Source organism: Amphiura filiformis, chromosome 5 (assembly GCF_039555335.1).
Source record: "Amphiura filiformis chromosome 5, Afil_fr2py, whole genome shotgun sequence".
Taxonomy (NCBI): Eukaryota; Metazoa; Echinodermata; class Ophiuroidea; order Amphilepidida; family Amphiuridae; genus Amphiura; species Amphiura filiformis.
Window position 1 is genome coordinate 16,893,548 of NC_092632.1, and position 18,167 is coordinate 16,911,714.

Genomic DNA, 18,167 nt, shown 5'->3' on the forward strand with positions numbered 1-18,167 from the left:
ATTTGGAAAAGTGTAGTTTAACTGAGCTCACGAATTGTCAGAACTAAAGCCAGGCACAGATCCTAAGGCACATAAAGCCTACGGTGGGTATCTGGGGAAGAAGAGTTAAACGCTCTGTGTAATATAAGGAATTCAAGAATTGTCCGACTGTGTGCAGTAGGCATTTGGGGAAGAGGGGTTAAATGATCTGTGTAATGTAAATGAACTCAAGAATTGTCAGACCTAAAGCCAGGGATCCCAAGTTAAATTACAAAGAACCAGGGGTTTTGAAATAATCAACGAGATTGAGATCTCTAGTCAAAGAAGTATTTTGGAGAATTTAAGGCTGTTGCACCAAACTACCAGAACTTCATCTTTCTTTAAAGGCCCATTCAGTTATCTGCTCATCCGGACGATCGTAAAAATTATCAAAATTCAGATTTTGGTACATTTGTCATTGTCGTATATAGATGTGCTAGGTGGGCCTCGAACCCACGCCGCAACTACCCGCTACCGTGGCTACAGTAGGCCTATAGTTCCAGCGTGCTAGACCACTCCATCCCTGACTTATAAGTAGCCATCTTGAAATTTTAAACCATATACGCAACTCCATCGAACATCGGGTATAGCATTAAGACAAGCAACGACAGAAAACGTTTCATTTTTTTGGACTTTATCTGCTTAAAAACTTTAATGTTTATTATAACGCTAAATTGTTGATAATTGCGTGTTACAGGAATACGCATGATACATTATATCGATTCTGGCTTCGCTGGATTCGCTGCATGCGTTCAGTAATGTATAATGGAGCCTACCATTTTTCTTGTTTAGACGTTCTGGGTTTTACTATTTTGTATAAAAAGACCGCATTAGACCCCAAAGTTTATTTCAGAAAATATAAGATTATATTACCATAAAAACGTCTTTATTTTCACTAAATTCAAAAAATATTATTTTGGCGTGTATAGAATCAAAATTAAATACTCTAAACCACATCAACTTTACCACGATTGGGTATCACGAATCGTTATAAAATCATTCAAATTAAATACTCTGCTTTCTAAACCACATCAACTGCACCACGATTGGGTGTCACGAATCGTTATTATATGATGTACAGTTAATATACATATTCTTTTATACATATGATGGTTCAGTTTTTACACAAAAATATTTCATCGAAAACCCTACCACTCTGCTATTTCAAAAATATAACCAGATTTCCTTATATGCAATAAATTAGCGTTAAAATTTATCTTATTCTAACGGCATTTTGGAAACACTGGGATTTTGACGTCCACTGCTGTCAATCTTTCCTAAGTCTTATGAACTCTAACGGAAGTCCAAGAAGAAATTTTTACATTTTGCTATTACTTTTTCCAAATAGCATGTGATGAAATAGAACCACCTTCCGTATAAACTACTTTGCTTTAAATTAGTACTTTAATTCTACTAATTTATAAAAATCTAGAATATTACCAAGATAGGTTGAAAAAATTGTTGAACTTTATAGTCGAAAGGATTTGTCCGACTTAGTGTCCAGAGATTGTAACATTCCTATACCGCCTTTGTTATTCCGGGTATTTGTTTATTATGGGAAGATGCTGTATATCTACGTATTATTTCATTACTGTCAATGATTCTTAACTAGTACTTCCCGCACTGACAATCCAGGTACATATCCAAAGTGTAAATCTTATTTGAAGAATAACTTCTTAGCCCGACTACTACTTGATCGGGATGGTTGAGCGGCGGGATTATCCTGAATAAATTGAAGAATCAGTTCCATCTGGTCCCTGATGACAAAAAGAAAAGAAAATGATTTTGCCACTTAACATGCTTAAGTTAAATGAAAAGTGTTTATATGAACGAATGTAAACTAAAACAAAGACGTTATAACATGTATAAGGTGCGAAATTGAGTACCACATTATTAGATCTCATTACAAATTCATTAAATCTGAGAGATATGTCGCACATGACATCTTTTAACGTTTTTAAAAATATCGGACCAAATTTTAACTATTTTCTTATTGCATTAATTAGAACGTTCAGACCAATTAATCACAATTTTCCTCCGTGGCACCATTTATTTTAGGACAAAGTTTAGGTTTCGTTGTTGCTATGTTTTATCAACGTTTTAACACGAGCAGCTCGCTTTAGCTCAAAGTGGTGATAGCTATAATATTGCATAACCCATACCTGGAAAACAATTTAATTCATTCTGGATAAACCTTAAATATGAAACATTCTTTTTGATAAACTCTTCTAAATATCATATACCTACTCCATTTTATTCAAAGACATTTTAACTTGAGCCCATTTGTCTCCGCTGCCAACTTCCCTCGTGTTGTCATTGTGATCAACATAGGTCCTCACATATCGATCCACTAAGGTTTCCATTAATGTCTGAAAAGGCGACATAATATCATTATTTATTATTATTATTACTGCTATTATCCTCCTCCTCTTCCTCGTCCTCCTCGTTGTTTGGTTGGACTCGGCATCTTTTTTGTCCTCTACCGACCTGCTGCCATGTCGAATAAATGCCATATACCTGTATCAAGGGGTTACAGAGCTACAGGCCTCTGGGCCTCAACTGTAATTCCTTCACTCATGCATTTTCTAATCTAATCTAATCCCCCCTCCCCGTCCTCCTCCTCCTTATTATTATAATTAATATTTGTTCAATTGAAAGATAATGAAAATATACAACATCAACAAACGTAAAATGTTGTAAAATTCACAAATATAAACAAACTGGACACCAACATCTACATGAAATAATTGATTCTTAAAGAATCACTTACCTGGTACGAATTTGTCTCCTGAAGTTCAACAGTTTCAGTTGTTTTGTCCTATTAATAGGAAGTAGTGAGGATAATAATATTATGCGATCAATCAGTCGGAACTTTCAGTTTCTTATAGGATAGTAAAAAGCATTTTCTATGCTGCATTTTGCAGAAAACACCATTGCAATTGAACAACCAGTTCTAAAGATATGAGCAATTAGAGAGTTTCCAAAACAAGAGGAAACAAATGAAATATTTCCTTTATTTGGCTATATCTCAAAATCAATATTTCCGAGTTCCGACTGATTTTGCTTGATCGCATCACATATCAAGAGTTATATTTCGAAATAAAATTATGCAAAATCGCATTTTAGGGACAAATTAAAAAGGATCATACACAACAAAAATCAGAAAGTACATAATTATTGATAGAACAACAAATGCAGTACAGCACACAATCTTTTTTAAAAAAAATTTACTTTTGTGTTGCATTACAAAGTATCAAACCCTATTGGAAGTTGATGATGGAAGAGTTTCTACATAAATGTGCAAATGTTTGACATTCATAATGCATTCTCGAAACGAAGCGAGCTTTAGAGCATGTAATTAGCATCCGTATATGGGTCACTGTATATTTTATAGATGAGTTTTACACAGGTGTAACAGTGCCGTGGATATGTGTTCATGTGTTAAAATACTGCAAACCTACTTAAATAAAAAAAATAAATGTAGATATTTATATAGCGCTTTATGCCGTAAACAGCCTCAAAGCGCTTTACATTTATTCCGCTGTCATTAGAATATGTCGGAACCGCGTTTGCAGCCTACAAGTGGCGCAGGGTTCATCAGTACAACGACTGTGACTACCCCTAACAGCTTCCCATTGCACCTGGGTGAGGTGAGGCAAGCGAGGCAAAGCGCCTTGCCCAAGGGCGCAACACGGTGGTGGGACGGGGAATCGAACCCACGCACGTCGAGCAAGCTCTCAGATTATGAGTCCAAGGCCGTAACCACTGAGCCACCGTGCCCTTATAGGGGTGTCCTTTTCTTCAGAAGGGGGGGGGGGGAGGCGGTCATTAATATATCAGTGACCAGAGTCGTTTTTATGAGCCCGCAATCTCGGGTTGAACATTTTTATGGTCTCCTATGTTTGGTGTAAAACAATATTACCCCCATTTTCGGTGAAAAAAAACCCCCGAAGACCCCTCTTCATTTATTCATGACCTCTCCCCTTTCGAAGAAGTAGGGCCTACCTTAGACGAAAACACTATTCAGGGAAACTAAAACGATTTGACCATGGATGCATTTGACTGACTCACATAACTTGCTTGAAAATTTAAGTGGATGCGGACGCCATTGTTAATTATAATTCAAGGGATTAATTTTTTAAACATTGTTTTTGAGCTTACCATAGGTTTATGATAGTCACTGCGGCAACATCGACATATCCTTTTACAAGAAGCATATATCCAGTTACGAATCATTCTCAGTGTCGGTAACAGGTTGAACGGTGGTGGAAGTGTAGCACCTGTTGTCATGTATTCCGCCATTAAATTTGTTCGAGCAACTTTCCACTCTACTTCTGAGTTTTCCTACAAAAATATTATAAATCTTATTTTATATTCATTTATATTTATTTTAATGTTATTAAAAATGACGTCACGCGCGTTCACGTACCACGTAGGTCATAAATCAAGACCTGAAAAAGACGGAAAACCAGGTGCAGCCAGCGATATTTATTCAGCAAGCTAAGGGGTCAAAATCATGAATCATGGTAGCCGTTTGAGCGAAAATATAGCTTTTTTAGCCAATGTCAACATGGGTCACCAGGTAAAATATTTTGCAAACAAAGTGAACTAACACATCCGCTATATATTTAGCACTTCACAATATCAGTAATGAAAGAAAAGTGCAAATGTTCGGCATTTTCGGCACTTGAGATTTGGACAATCTACCAACTTGCGACTTTATACTCATTTAGTTGTGGCGGGTCACATATTGTTGAAAACAGCCTCACGAGGGTGTGTCACAAACGCTTCTCCCTAGCATCCGCTGGAGGCGCGTCATATTGTGAATCGGCCAAAATGTTGTAAAGATGATAAAAAAAGACACTCAAATAAATTTGTCACAATTGAATTTGTAATAAAATGTCAATTGAAATCGAGAACAGGAAATAAATAAGACATACAAACAAATAAACAGACAAACCTCTACTCGTGTGTATGTGTTGCTCATCATGGCGATAAGTGCATTTAACATGACTACAACGACTACTACCATGTATATCGCGTAGAGTGCTTCTCCTACTGCAAACGTTATCTTAAATTCTGGCAAAATGCGCATAGATTCTTCGTCAATTGGATTGAACAGAGACCAAAATAACGCGCTAAGTGAATCGGGCAATCTGGAAAAAATGCAAATAACCATGATATACTATGTTATTATTTAAAAACGTTAACAGCCATTCTTCAATTCACAAATATTTTACAAATTGGTTTCTGTCAAAAATGGTAAATAAGGAATCCAATTGCATCTAGAATAAACAAAAGACGGAAAATGTTTGTGAAAAGCTGGAATCCTGTTTAACTTTTTTTCCATATTATTGAATGTTTCTTTTTACAATCTTCATCGAATTGAAAACACATCTTCAAATTGGAAACTGGTTTCTGATTACAAATTTCCAAATTGGAAATTGTTTTGTGATCATTGACACACACACACATCTCCAAATTGGAAAGTGTTTTTTAATCATTGACACATACACATCTCCAAATTGAAAATTCTTTTCTGATCATCGACACATAAACATCTCCAAATCGGAAACTCTATTCTGATCATTGACACATACATATCTCCAAATTCATATTATTGAATGTTTCTCTTTGCAACCTTCATCGACTTGAAAACACATCTTCAAAATTAGGAACTGGTTTTTGATAACACATCTCCAAATTGGAAACCCTTTTTCTGATCATTGGCACATACATATCTCCAAATTGGAAGTGTTTCTGAACATTGACATTGACATTATCAAAATGAATACCGATTTATCGACCTTCATCGACTTGAAAACACAGCTTCAAAATTGGAAACTGGTTTTTGATTACACATCTCCAAATTAGAAAGTGCTTTGTGATCATTGACACATCTCCAAATTGGAAACTGTTTTCTGATTATTGACACATACAGCCTGTCTCAAAAAAATTGTGCAAGTGAAAAGCGCCCTCTATGACAATTAGAGAATACCGTTGTAACATAATGCTTACATCAACGTCACGGGCATTAGACGTATCAACATCAGCACACGTGCATTATTTTGTCTACTGAATATCTCTCCCAACAAGTAATACGCGTTCATCTCTTGATAAACTTGATGCTATCACTGTTACATGTAAAGCCCTAGTAAAAGTGGCACAATTGTGATTTTACCCTTTCGTCTTTAACTAAACATATCTTGAGATTAAAACAAGCAAATTGAACAGTACAAACAACGTTTGAGAGCTAAGACCACGCCCTTGACGTTGATGTAAGCATTATGTCACAACGGTATTTTTTTTGAGACAGGCTGTACACATCTCCAAATTGGGAACTCTTTTCTGATCATTGATGCATATAACATCTCCAAATTCTTTTCAGATCATTGGCACATACATACCTCCAAAAACATTGAATTCTTTCATTTCGGATGTAATTTTATCCAGTTTTTTTTAAACTTCAAAGAAATTCACTTTGTTTTGCAATTATGATTTTGAATTTCCAAATCATACACATACGCACAAACATCTCCAGTACATTTTACAAGTAATGTTTAAACGCCCAAAACGCATTGCGCATTATACGCATACTATTCAAAATGCGATACGTGTGCGAACACAGTACGCGTATATGACAAACAAGTGTGCTTACGCACAAACATGCGTAGTACATAATTAGCATCTCGTTATAAAAGGTCAGCAGACCTTGCTCGTCCTTCAACATGTTTGAGGGGAGTATGCCGATTTAATTTGGTTACGTAAGGTATCCTTTCAAAGCAAACACTATGGACCACAAGAGCCTCGTCCAATGGCACAGTCCAATAACCTCAATTACATAATCATAGTGCAATATTTGACCTCAAGTTGCAGAGTATGAGTTTTTGTACCCAAATCTTTAAAGGTCATTCAATGAATGTACACATGTATTGGGGTATAAGAACTTCCCCTGATAGATGAGAATGTTGTGGATCTTAATAAAATGAACTGGGAATTGAACTGGGAATTGTTTCATTGTAAAAGTGGATTTAATTACATCCGAAATGAAAGAATTCGGTGTTCAAATTGGAAAGTGTTTCTGAACATTGACATTGACATTATCACAATAAAGAACGATTTAACGCCGGGTGGTACTCGAAAACAAATCGTATACGGCGATTTGCCAACTGCATTTTCCCTGGCTTGTACACCTGGTTTTGAATTCATGAGATATGACGAGTATGATATGATACTGTACAAGAAAGCGCACTATCTGTTAAATTCCAAAATTTATAGTTACTATTAGTGGTGTTAGGTTTAGCTTACGTTGTGAAAGGTGATGGTATACACGTGTCCTTGTGTTCAAAACAATTTGCCCTTTCGATTATGTCGTAAGTGGTGTAAAGTTGCGTCATGCCAAGAGCAAATGAAATCCAAACAAAAATGAAGAGGATGAGGAAACGAACTATATCACTGATCATTCTACCAAATGATACTCTAAGCGGACCAACAAATGCCACTACGACAAAATCACGCAAGAGAGCTAAGAACGACAACACGGTAGCAACACCAAAGAGAGCATCTCCGAGCAAGGCAGGATCTTCAGGGTTGAAATGTAAAAGTGGATCATCGGCATCCTCTGTCGGATTTTGTATAGAATCTAGTGCAGGTCCAGGCGTGTGCGGTATGTCCAGGAGTACTGGAAAGGACGAATTTACAGTGTCTCTGTGATAAATAAATAGAACAGAATGACTGTAACACTCTCTAAAATGATACGCGTAGCTCGTAAGTATTTTGTGTGTCCAAATTAGTACGTCATTGTATGCTGATTTTCAATTTAGTCTAGTCTAGTAGCAAGAGAATCCCCTTGAACTTTTTGTGATTAAGGTCCATAATCGGCTTTAAATGTTTATATCAATGATATTGCAGCACTTTGATGAGAACTGTTATTTGTAACACACCAATTTTTTCATAAAATATTATGTACACTCTCTACTTTTAGACAAAGTGTCTGAAAATCATATTGATTTGTTGGCAACCCAACGTCTCATTATTTCATATAAAGTGGTATACGGTATTATATCGAGAATTGTGAAGACTTGCCAGCTAGTGATGATCATAATGTCAAAAAAATGATGCTACATTAAACTGATATTAAGGTGGTACTACACCCCCTGATAAATATTGTGATTAATTTTGCCTTTGTCTCAACAACAAAAAATTACCACCCACTGGTAATAAAAGTTATGTATATTTATAGGGGCAAGGAATCCAATTACTTCACTGAAATTTCAGTGATTCAAGACTAGTGGTTCATTATATATGTTAAGAAATGTGGTACATTCTAGCGGTACCTCTTTTCTTATCATAAATAATGTAACGCTTGTCTTGGGTCACTGAAATTCCAGTGTGTTAACTGGATTCCTTGCCCCCATAATATACATAACTTTTGTTACCAGTGTGTTATTATTTTTTGAGAAAAATGCAAAAATAGTCACAAATTTACCAATGGGTGGAGTATCAGCTTAAATTGAACAAAATGACAAAATTACGGTGTTTTTACGGAAAATATGCACTGCAAAAACTATTTGTGAATATTTTCTCTTGGTTCCAAAGCTCAGTTTTTTAAGTTGAGTAAAAAAATGATCTTACTCTATTTGTTTAAATCTCTACATTAGGATGAAATGAGCCAAAACTGCGCAAATTGGCAACACGTCATTTCATTTAATACTTACTATCAAGTGGTATATCATAAAGAGAATAATTATTGTGAATTCTTGCCAGTTTGTAACAAACTATGTAGAGCAAAATGTAAGACTAAATAAACTAAGATTTGTACCAACATGGACAATATCTGGTGTTTTGAAGGAAAAGAAATATGCATAGTACCCTTTTTGAATGATTTTTGCAAAGATTTTGCAAAGAAAGAAAGAAAGAAAAGAAAGAAAGAAAGAAAGAAAGAAAGAAAGAAAGAAAGAAAGAAAGAAAGAAAGAAAGAAAGAAAGAAAGAAAGAAAGAAAGAAAGAAAGAAAGAAAGAAAGAAAGAAAGAAAGAAAGAAAGAAAGAAAGAAAGAAAGAAAGAAAGAAAGAAAGAAAGAACGACGGAGACTATAAGGCTATAATGTACGTGACGCGTTTGCACCTATCTCAGTGCGCAATTTTAAATGATGGACAATGGATGTACTGGCAATAGAATCAAGTATAATTGAACATGCATAACATGATGCAGTCATGTCTACAGTAGAATTCACCACGAACTTTGCAGGACTTAAACCCCGTTAAAAGCTATTAAACCAAGATAACACTCATTGAAAACAGCTCAACTGATTAAATCAGACCTTCTCTGGTTGTGCACATGTGTCTGTTTTATGCGGTATCGCAATGAGCTGGTATTATAGCTTCAGTTGGGTAACCGATTATAAAGGAAACGCAAGGAAACAATGGTATGTGGACATTTGTTCACGAAATGAGACAATGGTCTGCTTTTTGTTAACCAGCATTCTTGAAAATGAGCAACATAATGATTGTTGACTTAACACGGTTTGGAAATAATTTCTTCATATTTTTTGGGGTTAACTGTCGTTTACATATCCTTCCTAAACACCAAAGTACGCATATTTCCAAACATCTAAATTAGCTAAAAATTTAGGACATGTTACAAAACTATATTTTCTAGAATTTTAGAAGAGTACTTTTAATATTGGCCGGTTATTTTTCACAGAGCGACGTTAACTAAGCAAATCCCCATACTTCTAACGTACGCTATTTGTAGAGGTCACGCGTCAATGGTAAGAGCACTGTGTATTGTGTACAGGAAAACGGACAGTAACTGCAGTATGGGACAAACATTTTCATCATTATTATGTTGCATGGGCTAAGCAAGTGATTGGCTACGCGCCTGATGGGAAAATGATACAGAACGAATAAAAAGAGAGAGCGGAAGACATAGAAACTATCATTATGGATGTGAACAGACGAGACTGGATTGGAACGAGTTACAAAACATAATACCTTTTATTCAAAACTTCCGCAAGAAATTGATCGCAGATGGTATACTCTGTAGAAATGTCATTGATAAAATTATTGGAGTCATTGCTTGAAGATGAAACGTCCGCAAATAACGCAACTAGAGCAAGTAGACTACATATATCTTTTAGGAGAACTCTTCTCTGCCAAAAGCAAAAAAAGTAAACAAACACAAAAAATCGTGATATCATGTAAATGTACGGATCCAAACTGTTAACATGGTTAATATCGGTATAGAACAGACAACTTAAGGCCTATAGTACAGAATTACGGCCGTAATTAATTAACGTTGTATTCAACATGCAGTTCTCATTAAAAAGTCTTGAGAGAGTTACCTTAACGTATGACAAAATGTGACATATCAGTGCCAACCAATACAGAACAAGCTGCAAAATATCAGCGTAGTTGAATACGTCTTTCCAGTAGCTCCAGAATCCGCCCTTAAATAGTTCACAGATTTCACGCCAAGTCATCCCTTGAAGGAAGAAACAAAATCGTTGTAAGTAGATACAGCTGATTGTAAGGGTGCTATTGCATTTTGTCAATCATTTGGATTTCGAGATTAAGGGGTACTACACCCCTGTGGTAAATTTGTGACAATTGTTGCATTTTTCTCAAAAAATAATAACACGCTGGTAATAAAAGTTATGTATATTATTTGGGCAAGGGATCCAATTACTACACTGAAATTTCAGTGTTTCAAGACAAGCGATTCAGTATATATATATGATAGGAAACAAGGTACATCCTAGCGGTACCTTATTTCTTATCATAAATAACAAACCGCTTGTCTTGGGTCACTGAAATTCCAGTGTAGTAATTAGATTCCTTGTCCCTATAATATACTATACACAACTTTTGTTACCACTGTGTCATTAGTTTTTGAGAAAAATGCACAAATAAACACAAATTTATTGAGGGGTGTAGTACCTCCTTAACTAGAATTGAATTTTAATCATTTGTCATTTATCAGTCAAAGTCTCGTGATAATTGATTTGGATGATTGAAAACTCAATCTGAACTCTGTAAAATGTGTTTAATATTGTCTATGAAGTCACCTGAGCGCCTATTTTCCCCGGATGCTCCTACTAGAGTTATGTATCCAGTAAGAAATAAGTAGGGATTTTGTGAAATAGATATTGTATGTTATCAAAATATTAAGGTGGTAACATTACACATAATGAATAACATGAATAATGGTAAAACTGGTATCAGTATTTTCTAACAAAGCTAATCAAAGAAACTCATGTACCTAACACCCAGGCGTAGGCAATTATTTTAATAGTCAATGGTGGTTTTGTAAAATACTCCAGAATCTGGTTCACACGTTGGTGTTCATTTTCTGTAAACTTGGCATCGCTCGATGTCACTATTGTAATGTACACGATGAATCCAATAAAGGAGATGCGAGATACCAAATGTACCAGAAAACGTACGTATCTGTAATAATAAAATAAACTATTAGTCAAGATAAGAACAAGATACCTTCAATATTTGGGGTAACTCTGTGAAATATTAAAGGAAACATGTACATAAAAGCACCTTGAAAAAAATACTGAATTAAAGTCCTATTCAGTGATCCCAGCGCAAGAGTAAAAAAATTACATTTATTTATAAATTGCTTAAAAGTGAAGGATAAGTCATTAAAATTCTTACTTGGTATTTTCGAAATGAAAAAGTTGGCAAAAAACGTAAAAAGCAGCAGTATTGGGTACTCAAATACATGCAGGTAATTTATATACTGTCAGTATATAAGGTAATTTATATACTGTCAGTATATAAGGTAACTTATATACTGTCAGTATATAAATTACAGATTCATGTAAAATGTCTTATTTTGTCTTAAATACACGGCTTTCGGCTGAACTTCAAGCAGGTTAATTTGTCAAGTTCGAAAGAGCAAATCACTGAATGTGCCTTTAAAAGACATCTGGCCAGTTTACGATGAATTGCGAAGCTGGCCCTCTCCCGGGGGCCCTCTGGGCCCGTTTAATAACTATCTTGACCAGTTTTAAGTTAGCGCTTGTAAATATTTATGTACAAATCATAAAATTTCATTAAGAAACCTGAAGGACTCTTACGTTATAACTTACGGGGTTTTCATTATTTGTCGATGCCACTTGAAAGGGAGGAACATGTATGCCAGACATAGAACCGGTTGAAAGATGATAATCATCGCAGTCCAGAGAGTAAAATGAAGAACAGACAGCTCCTTCCACCTCATGTACCATTGATCAAGAACAAAATGTGTACACGCAGTGCTGGAGATAAACTGCAAAATGATTAATAATCAGTAACTATTTCATATAAATTAATTAATTATTCATATATATCGCCAAAATAAACGACAGTGACTGAAGTTCTTTAATCATACCAACCTGCTTATACTGAAGACTGAGCGTGTCATGTATCCTTTGTGGTAGAATACCAACTTGAGCAACATTGTCATCGTTGACATTATCTTTCCTATTCCACAGTAATACACCAATCTCATGCTCTGAACTAGCCATCGCAAAACACTTGGTAACAAACAGATCTAGTTGTACTATCAATTCCTCATAGGCAGACCGAAGATGATGTTGCTGTGCAGATTTCCTCTTAAGAACAGCTTTCCCTGCATCGATAGCTGCTTGAATGGGATCCTTAGATGCATACAGAAGATATGCTTCACTTGATATAGCTTGATGCCAGCTGTAGCAGGTTAGATATTGTTCATAGGTATCTCCTTTGGAGTGGTCTAGAACGGTTTGTAGATCTGGCATTTCAGCACCGTATTCTATCAAGGCCTAAAATGGAAGTAGTTGAAATAAGCTTACATGTAAGAGAAACTCAATGAGAGTGACATAATTTATGGGTCGTATTGTGGATTTTCAGTTTCAAATCCTATTATTGCTCAGCAATAATCAGTTATCTTTTTAAAGCCTGATATTAGTTCTCCAAATTAATTCTCCAAAACCTGGGGTTTGAACAATACAGTCCCACCCGCCTACCAAACTGTTGATTTCAAGATTTTCGACTCAAGAATTGTATAGCGGACTCGGAGATCTCTTTGAGTGGCTTTTAGGGTTTAATTCTTCTGTTGGGTGTGGGTGTGTGTGTGTGGTGAGTGTTGGTGTGTAGAAGGTGTGGGTGTGCATGCAACTTTAGATATCAGCATGTCGAAATGAGTTAACTGCATCATTTACCTCATAAAACCATGACAAAACAATTTAACTGACAAGGCCTATGGAGTTTTACACACTTAACACTTCATTGATTATTATTGATTATTGAACAATGCTAGAGCAATTCACAGTTTGGTCTCTAATTCAAAACAGCGAAATTGCAGTTAACTTGTTTTGTCATTGTGGGGCAGTACTGGTATTAAGTGTTGTGTGTGGTGACACCACCCGTGACACCGACTGCTCGATCAAAACATAATATTGGTTACCACGGAAGACCCAGCAGAAACGAAGTGCTTAACTCCGCGCCGTCGTGTACCTCCGTTTAAAGGATGACATTCAATTGAAAACGAGGAAGTCTTTCTACTGGGTTAGGAGGAACAGTGGCATAGGATAGGCATAAAAGAAGCCATCTGAAAGACGATATCTAGAGGTCTATCATGTGACCAGTATAGTGGGTCAGTTGTGAGTTGCCTGATGAAATCTGGTGGTTCCAGACATAACGTAGCAAGGTTGCAAAAAGTGAGTTCCAGTATTAGATTTATTTCCAAAATTCCAGCATTGTCAATGGTCAAAGAACTTTTTAACCCGGCTATTTAACAATGTTGACGTCTTTTCAAAGATTTTATTAACATTAACACCCATTAATACCACAAAATACCACGATGATAACCACCGCGCATGTATGAACCTCGCGTGATGCGATGACGCAGACGCAATCACCCTAAGTGCTATATATGCTCAGAGAGTCGCTGGCCGGGCCAGCGCGCGCAACCCCTGTGGCTATCGGCCGGTGATCATCATGTGATTGACACCGAAGTGGTCTAAGGTTCGAATATAGGGGGTACCAAGTGTCTTCTTTGTGCATCTTCGCTCCTTTCTTCTTCCGATAGCAAAAAGCAGGGTTAATACCTTAACAATTTCGTGCGAGTTTTCCCTGGAAGCATACATCAGTGGACTCGACACAGGTTTGACATTGTCGTCCGTGGATATGGTATTTAATGCTGTAGTCAGAGATTCCTGGTGAAAAAAGAAGGTTGTATAATACAGGAAATTAGAACATGATTAATCTTCCTTCATGCGTATTTTCTGTGATAACTTCAACACTATCAATGAGAACATATCTGACAAGATACACGATTTTTAAGATAAGGTGTGCTTGCCCTCTGATTTACGTTTTTGTACTTTGTTAACATGGTTATTAGTAGCTTCTGTTCATCATAATGATAACCAATTGCCCTGCTCACCTGTGATATTGATTTGAGATGTTCACATATTAGTTTCACCATGGTGTCACACCCTGCATCTATGCAGTAAAACAATATGTCATCTGACTTGGCACCATGCTCCAGTAACAAAGATGTCATTTCTGAAAAAAGACAACCCATTTAGATTTGGAATTGGGCGAATTCGCTCCTTGCACTTTGCTAAACGAAACGGAAGGAAACGGATTTGAAGATAGTGTTGTAAAACATTCATACACACACTGGCCAAAAGTAAGCATCTCAAAAAATGTAACTAACTCCCCTTAAATAATGACCATTATTCAAAAACGGGCGATTGTATCAACAATTTGTAAAATTCGTTGGAAGCAGAATTTATTTCTGTACAATTTGACACCTCATCATTTGTAGCAATTGGCTAAATATTGACGTACAGCTTTCAAATCTGGACCTCACTACATAAAATTGACCGGTGTTTTATTGTTTCCTAGTGCTATCGTATCAAATGAGGTGTCAAAATGCGCAGAAATAAATTCTGATTTCCACGCATTTTTCAGATTTGTAATACAAGTTAATAGTCCCTTTTTGAATAATTGCCATTTTTAAGTGGTGTTAGTTACTTTTTTTGAGATGTTTATTACAACATCGCTGAAAAAAGAATTCTGTAAACCGTAAGTTGAACGTTCATCCAATGGAGACGTCATTGCCTGGCAGTATGCGCACGCATCATCACAATTCGCCATAGAAGTGACGTAATAATCGGATTAACTACCATAGGAATAGATGAATACAATTTTTGAATAGATCGCCCTGCACTACAAGCAGATTGCACTAATCACCTGTGTATGTCAGCAAACATAGATTGAATACAATAGCGCTCTTTTCAAAGATACTTACAGTTGCGAGTAATCAGCCTTTCTTTGACATCTATGGTTCAATGCATAGGTACCAGGTGAACGTTGTAGTGCAGGGCGATGTATTCAAAATTGTATTCATCTGTTGCTATGGTAGTTAATCCGATAAATTACGCCACTTCTACGGCGAATTTCCATTATTTTTTGCCGGGCAGTATGCACGCTCATTATATTTTGTTCAGGGCCCGTAGTTTTAAAACTCCCGCCACATAACAATAAGGCTATTGAACAGTGTAGTGGTTGAATGCAGTTCACTCAAGCATATCGATATACCAGTCCCTTGCCTTTGTTAATAAACATTGAGGTCAACTCATCTATATATATCCTGTCAATTTTAAATTACGTATTAGATGACAATATGTTCTTTGCATGACAAGAGACTCAAAAGAAAGAATGGTCACGTGGCTTCCCCATAGGTGTCGGATGACCTTGAATTACACCAAAATAATTGTCTTGTGTTAAAAGGTCATTTAGGGAGTATGCTAACGACATGACCTTAATTATTACCTTATTATTGCAATAGAAATTCTTGAGTCCTCCTACCCTTGCAAGAATGCAAGACATCGGCCATCTGTGACTGTCATTTATATCCAAGCACCATTTCCGTGCACCCTTCTTCCGTAACCATTTCCTCCAATTAAACCATTTGGCGACCAGACCATTAAAGGCATCTGGACATTTAGTGGAATAGCCTATATTTTCTTCGTCTCTGCGTTCAAACGGATATCTATTATTCCGCTATTGTAGGCACTGGAATACGCACACCATGTCACCTTCTATCTCATTGATTAACCTGGTCCTACATATTTCATGCAAAGAACATTGTCACTGATGTTCTAGTACGTAATGTAAAGTCCAAATGATATTAATGAATGTTCAACGTATAGTTTACAGAATTATTCTGGTTTGCTTTTTTTTTTCAATTTCGCTCCAGAAGGTAATTCAAATTTCACAATATTTTTGCTTAACAAATTAATCTGCAAGACATTTTTTGTACAAAAACATTATGTAGCCAGATGTTTCCATTGCCATTGGTATATTAAAAACTCTCAATCTCAAACTCTCTTTGAGAAAAGTTGCGGGCTGATGATGTAGATCATGCCCTTATAAAGCAAGTTAAAACCATTAGTCAGTTTCTTAAATTGCACACATTTGAATACATGAATACAAAACCCACCCAAGTCCATGGGAAGTGATTTTGAGAGAAAAACCTGTGTATCATTTTAATTCCTTAAGTTAGATTTACCTGGTCAATATGGTAAGTTATACGTGCATATGAGTGGATTAAACTGTATAAAGTATGACGATTAGCATTTCATGGACTTTGTAGGGTTCATTTTAAATTTTGGACTTGGGTGGTTTTTTTAATCATATACAAAGACAACAACGTTGGAATGAGATTACCACTAAGTAAGATAATACAAAATAAAGCACGTATGTATAATGTTGATAAGCATTCTGTCATGTAATATAAACCACACACGTTCCTTTTTTTTAAAGTCATGAAAACGTTTTATACTCTTAATATACCCTTTATATAACCCGACATTTGAACGTTTTCTGACAACCTTTTATAACCTTTTGCGAATGATGTCGAAAACGTTTTGTGTTTGCTGGGTAACTCTTGATTATCGCATTCATGTAATAATTCTGTTTTTACTCTATTGTACAAGTTACTGAAGTTGTTACATATAAACACTTTAAAAAAAATTGCATTAATTTGCCTGGTTAATGTATATAAGTGATATTCAAGATGGGTTCCGTGCTGTCTCATTTTTTTCTGTTTTTATACTGATTTTTTTTCTTTCTTGTGTAAATATCTTAACTTATATATTATTTAATGTAAAGGTGATGCATTGTCTTTCAGGCCTTTGGCTTTGTAATGCATCTACCTCATCACATCATTATTTTCAACATTGTTTATATATGTTATGCTGATTATGTATGTATTGATGATGATGAAAAAATAAAATGAATGAATGAATGAATGAATATTAAACCCATTTTTTTTCAAAAGTCACTCTCCAGCAATGAATGTGTTACAAGTGGACTTTTATACATACTGTATTTCAATCAATGTGTTACAAGACTCAAATCACGGAATTGGGTGGTTCTTTCATACATGCTATTTCTCACATGCTCAACAGACACAGATGATGAATTTGAGTTGTTCTTTCATACATATGACAGACCTCTGTATAGCAACAATTTCCCTTGCTTAACTCCATTTGGCCAACGTATGGACTTGGGTGGGTTTTGTATTCATATATTCATTTGCTTGTAAACAAATCAATTCTTTTTCAAGTTTTTGAAAAAAAATAGTCCCATCCCACCCAGCCACTAATAAAGCTCCTCTTATTCGTATTGGGAAAAGATGTGAAAAGTGGTGAAATGAACAAAATAATTAGGTCCAACAAAGGCAAACGGATTGTCATTATATCACCTACCGATGTTCTTGGATGCAATAGCTGCAATAAGTGGTGTTTGATGATCGCCCTTAACCATGTAAACTGCATTAATATCCAAACTAATATCGCGTTGTTGCGATAATTGTAGTAGTGAAGCGACTTTGTCAACATCATTCCTTTCTACAGCCTTAAGAAACCCTGCGATATCCGTAGTATCCATCTTGACCTTACGTTGTCAATGGTCTCGACGTTAAAATACAGAGGTGAATTTTGTCAAACGTTTCACGAGTTGTTAACTTTACTTCATGGTTCCGTAGAAAACACTTAAGTGCACATAACTTTTTTCACGAATAACACAAATTTAGATACCAACGTAGTGTTATTATTTTATGTAATATAAACAATTTTATCTTTCAATATCAAATTCAGGTTTTT

At 35.8% G+C, this 18,167-nt stretch overlaps 1 protein-coding gene across 1 annotated transcript; it reads right to left on the reverse strand.

Annotated features, from left to right (window-relative positions):
- Positions 1-710: 710 nt before the first annotated feature.
- Positions 711-17,952, reverse strand: LOC140152029 (short transient receptor potential channel 5-like). Its single transcript, XM_072174329.1, has 13 exons — positions 17,772-17,952; positions 14,435-14,556; positions 14,100-14,207; positions 12,405-12,812; positions 12,120-12,298; positions 11,286-11,466; positions 10,012-10,169; positions 7,327-7,725; positions 4,979-5,174; positions 4,180-4,362; positions 2,789-2,836; positions 2,266-2,387; positions 711-1,775 (listed from the first exon to the last, which is right to left on the reverse strand). Exons 1-13 carry the CDS (start codon positions 17,950-17,952, stop codon positions 1,676-1,678), a joined length of 2,385 nt encoding a protein of 794 aa, XP_072030430.1. The 3' UTR covers positions 711-1,675.
- Positions 17,953-18,167: the final 215 nt, after the last annotated feature.

Bases quoted from the DNA above. Each gene is read 5' to 3' on its own strand.
- LOC140152029 (XM_072174329.1), bottom strand. From the start codon at position 17,952: ATGGATACTACGGATATCGCAGGGTTTCTTAAGGCTGTAGAAAGGAAT. The intron at 14,557-17,771 runs GTAGGTGATATA...GTCTTTTTTCAG, and splicing joins TATTGCATCCAAGAACATCG to AAATGACATCTTTGTTACTG. The intron at 1,776-2,265 runs GTAGGTATATGA...TTTTGTCATCAG, and splicing joins ATGTCTTTGAATAAAATGGA to GGACCAGATGGAACTGATTC.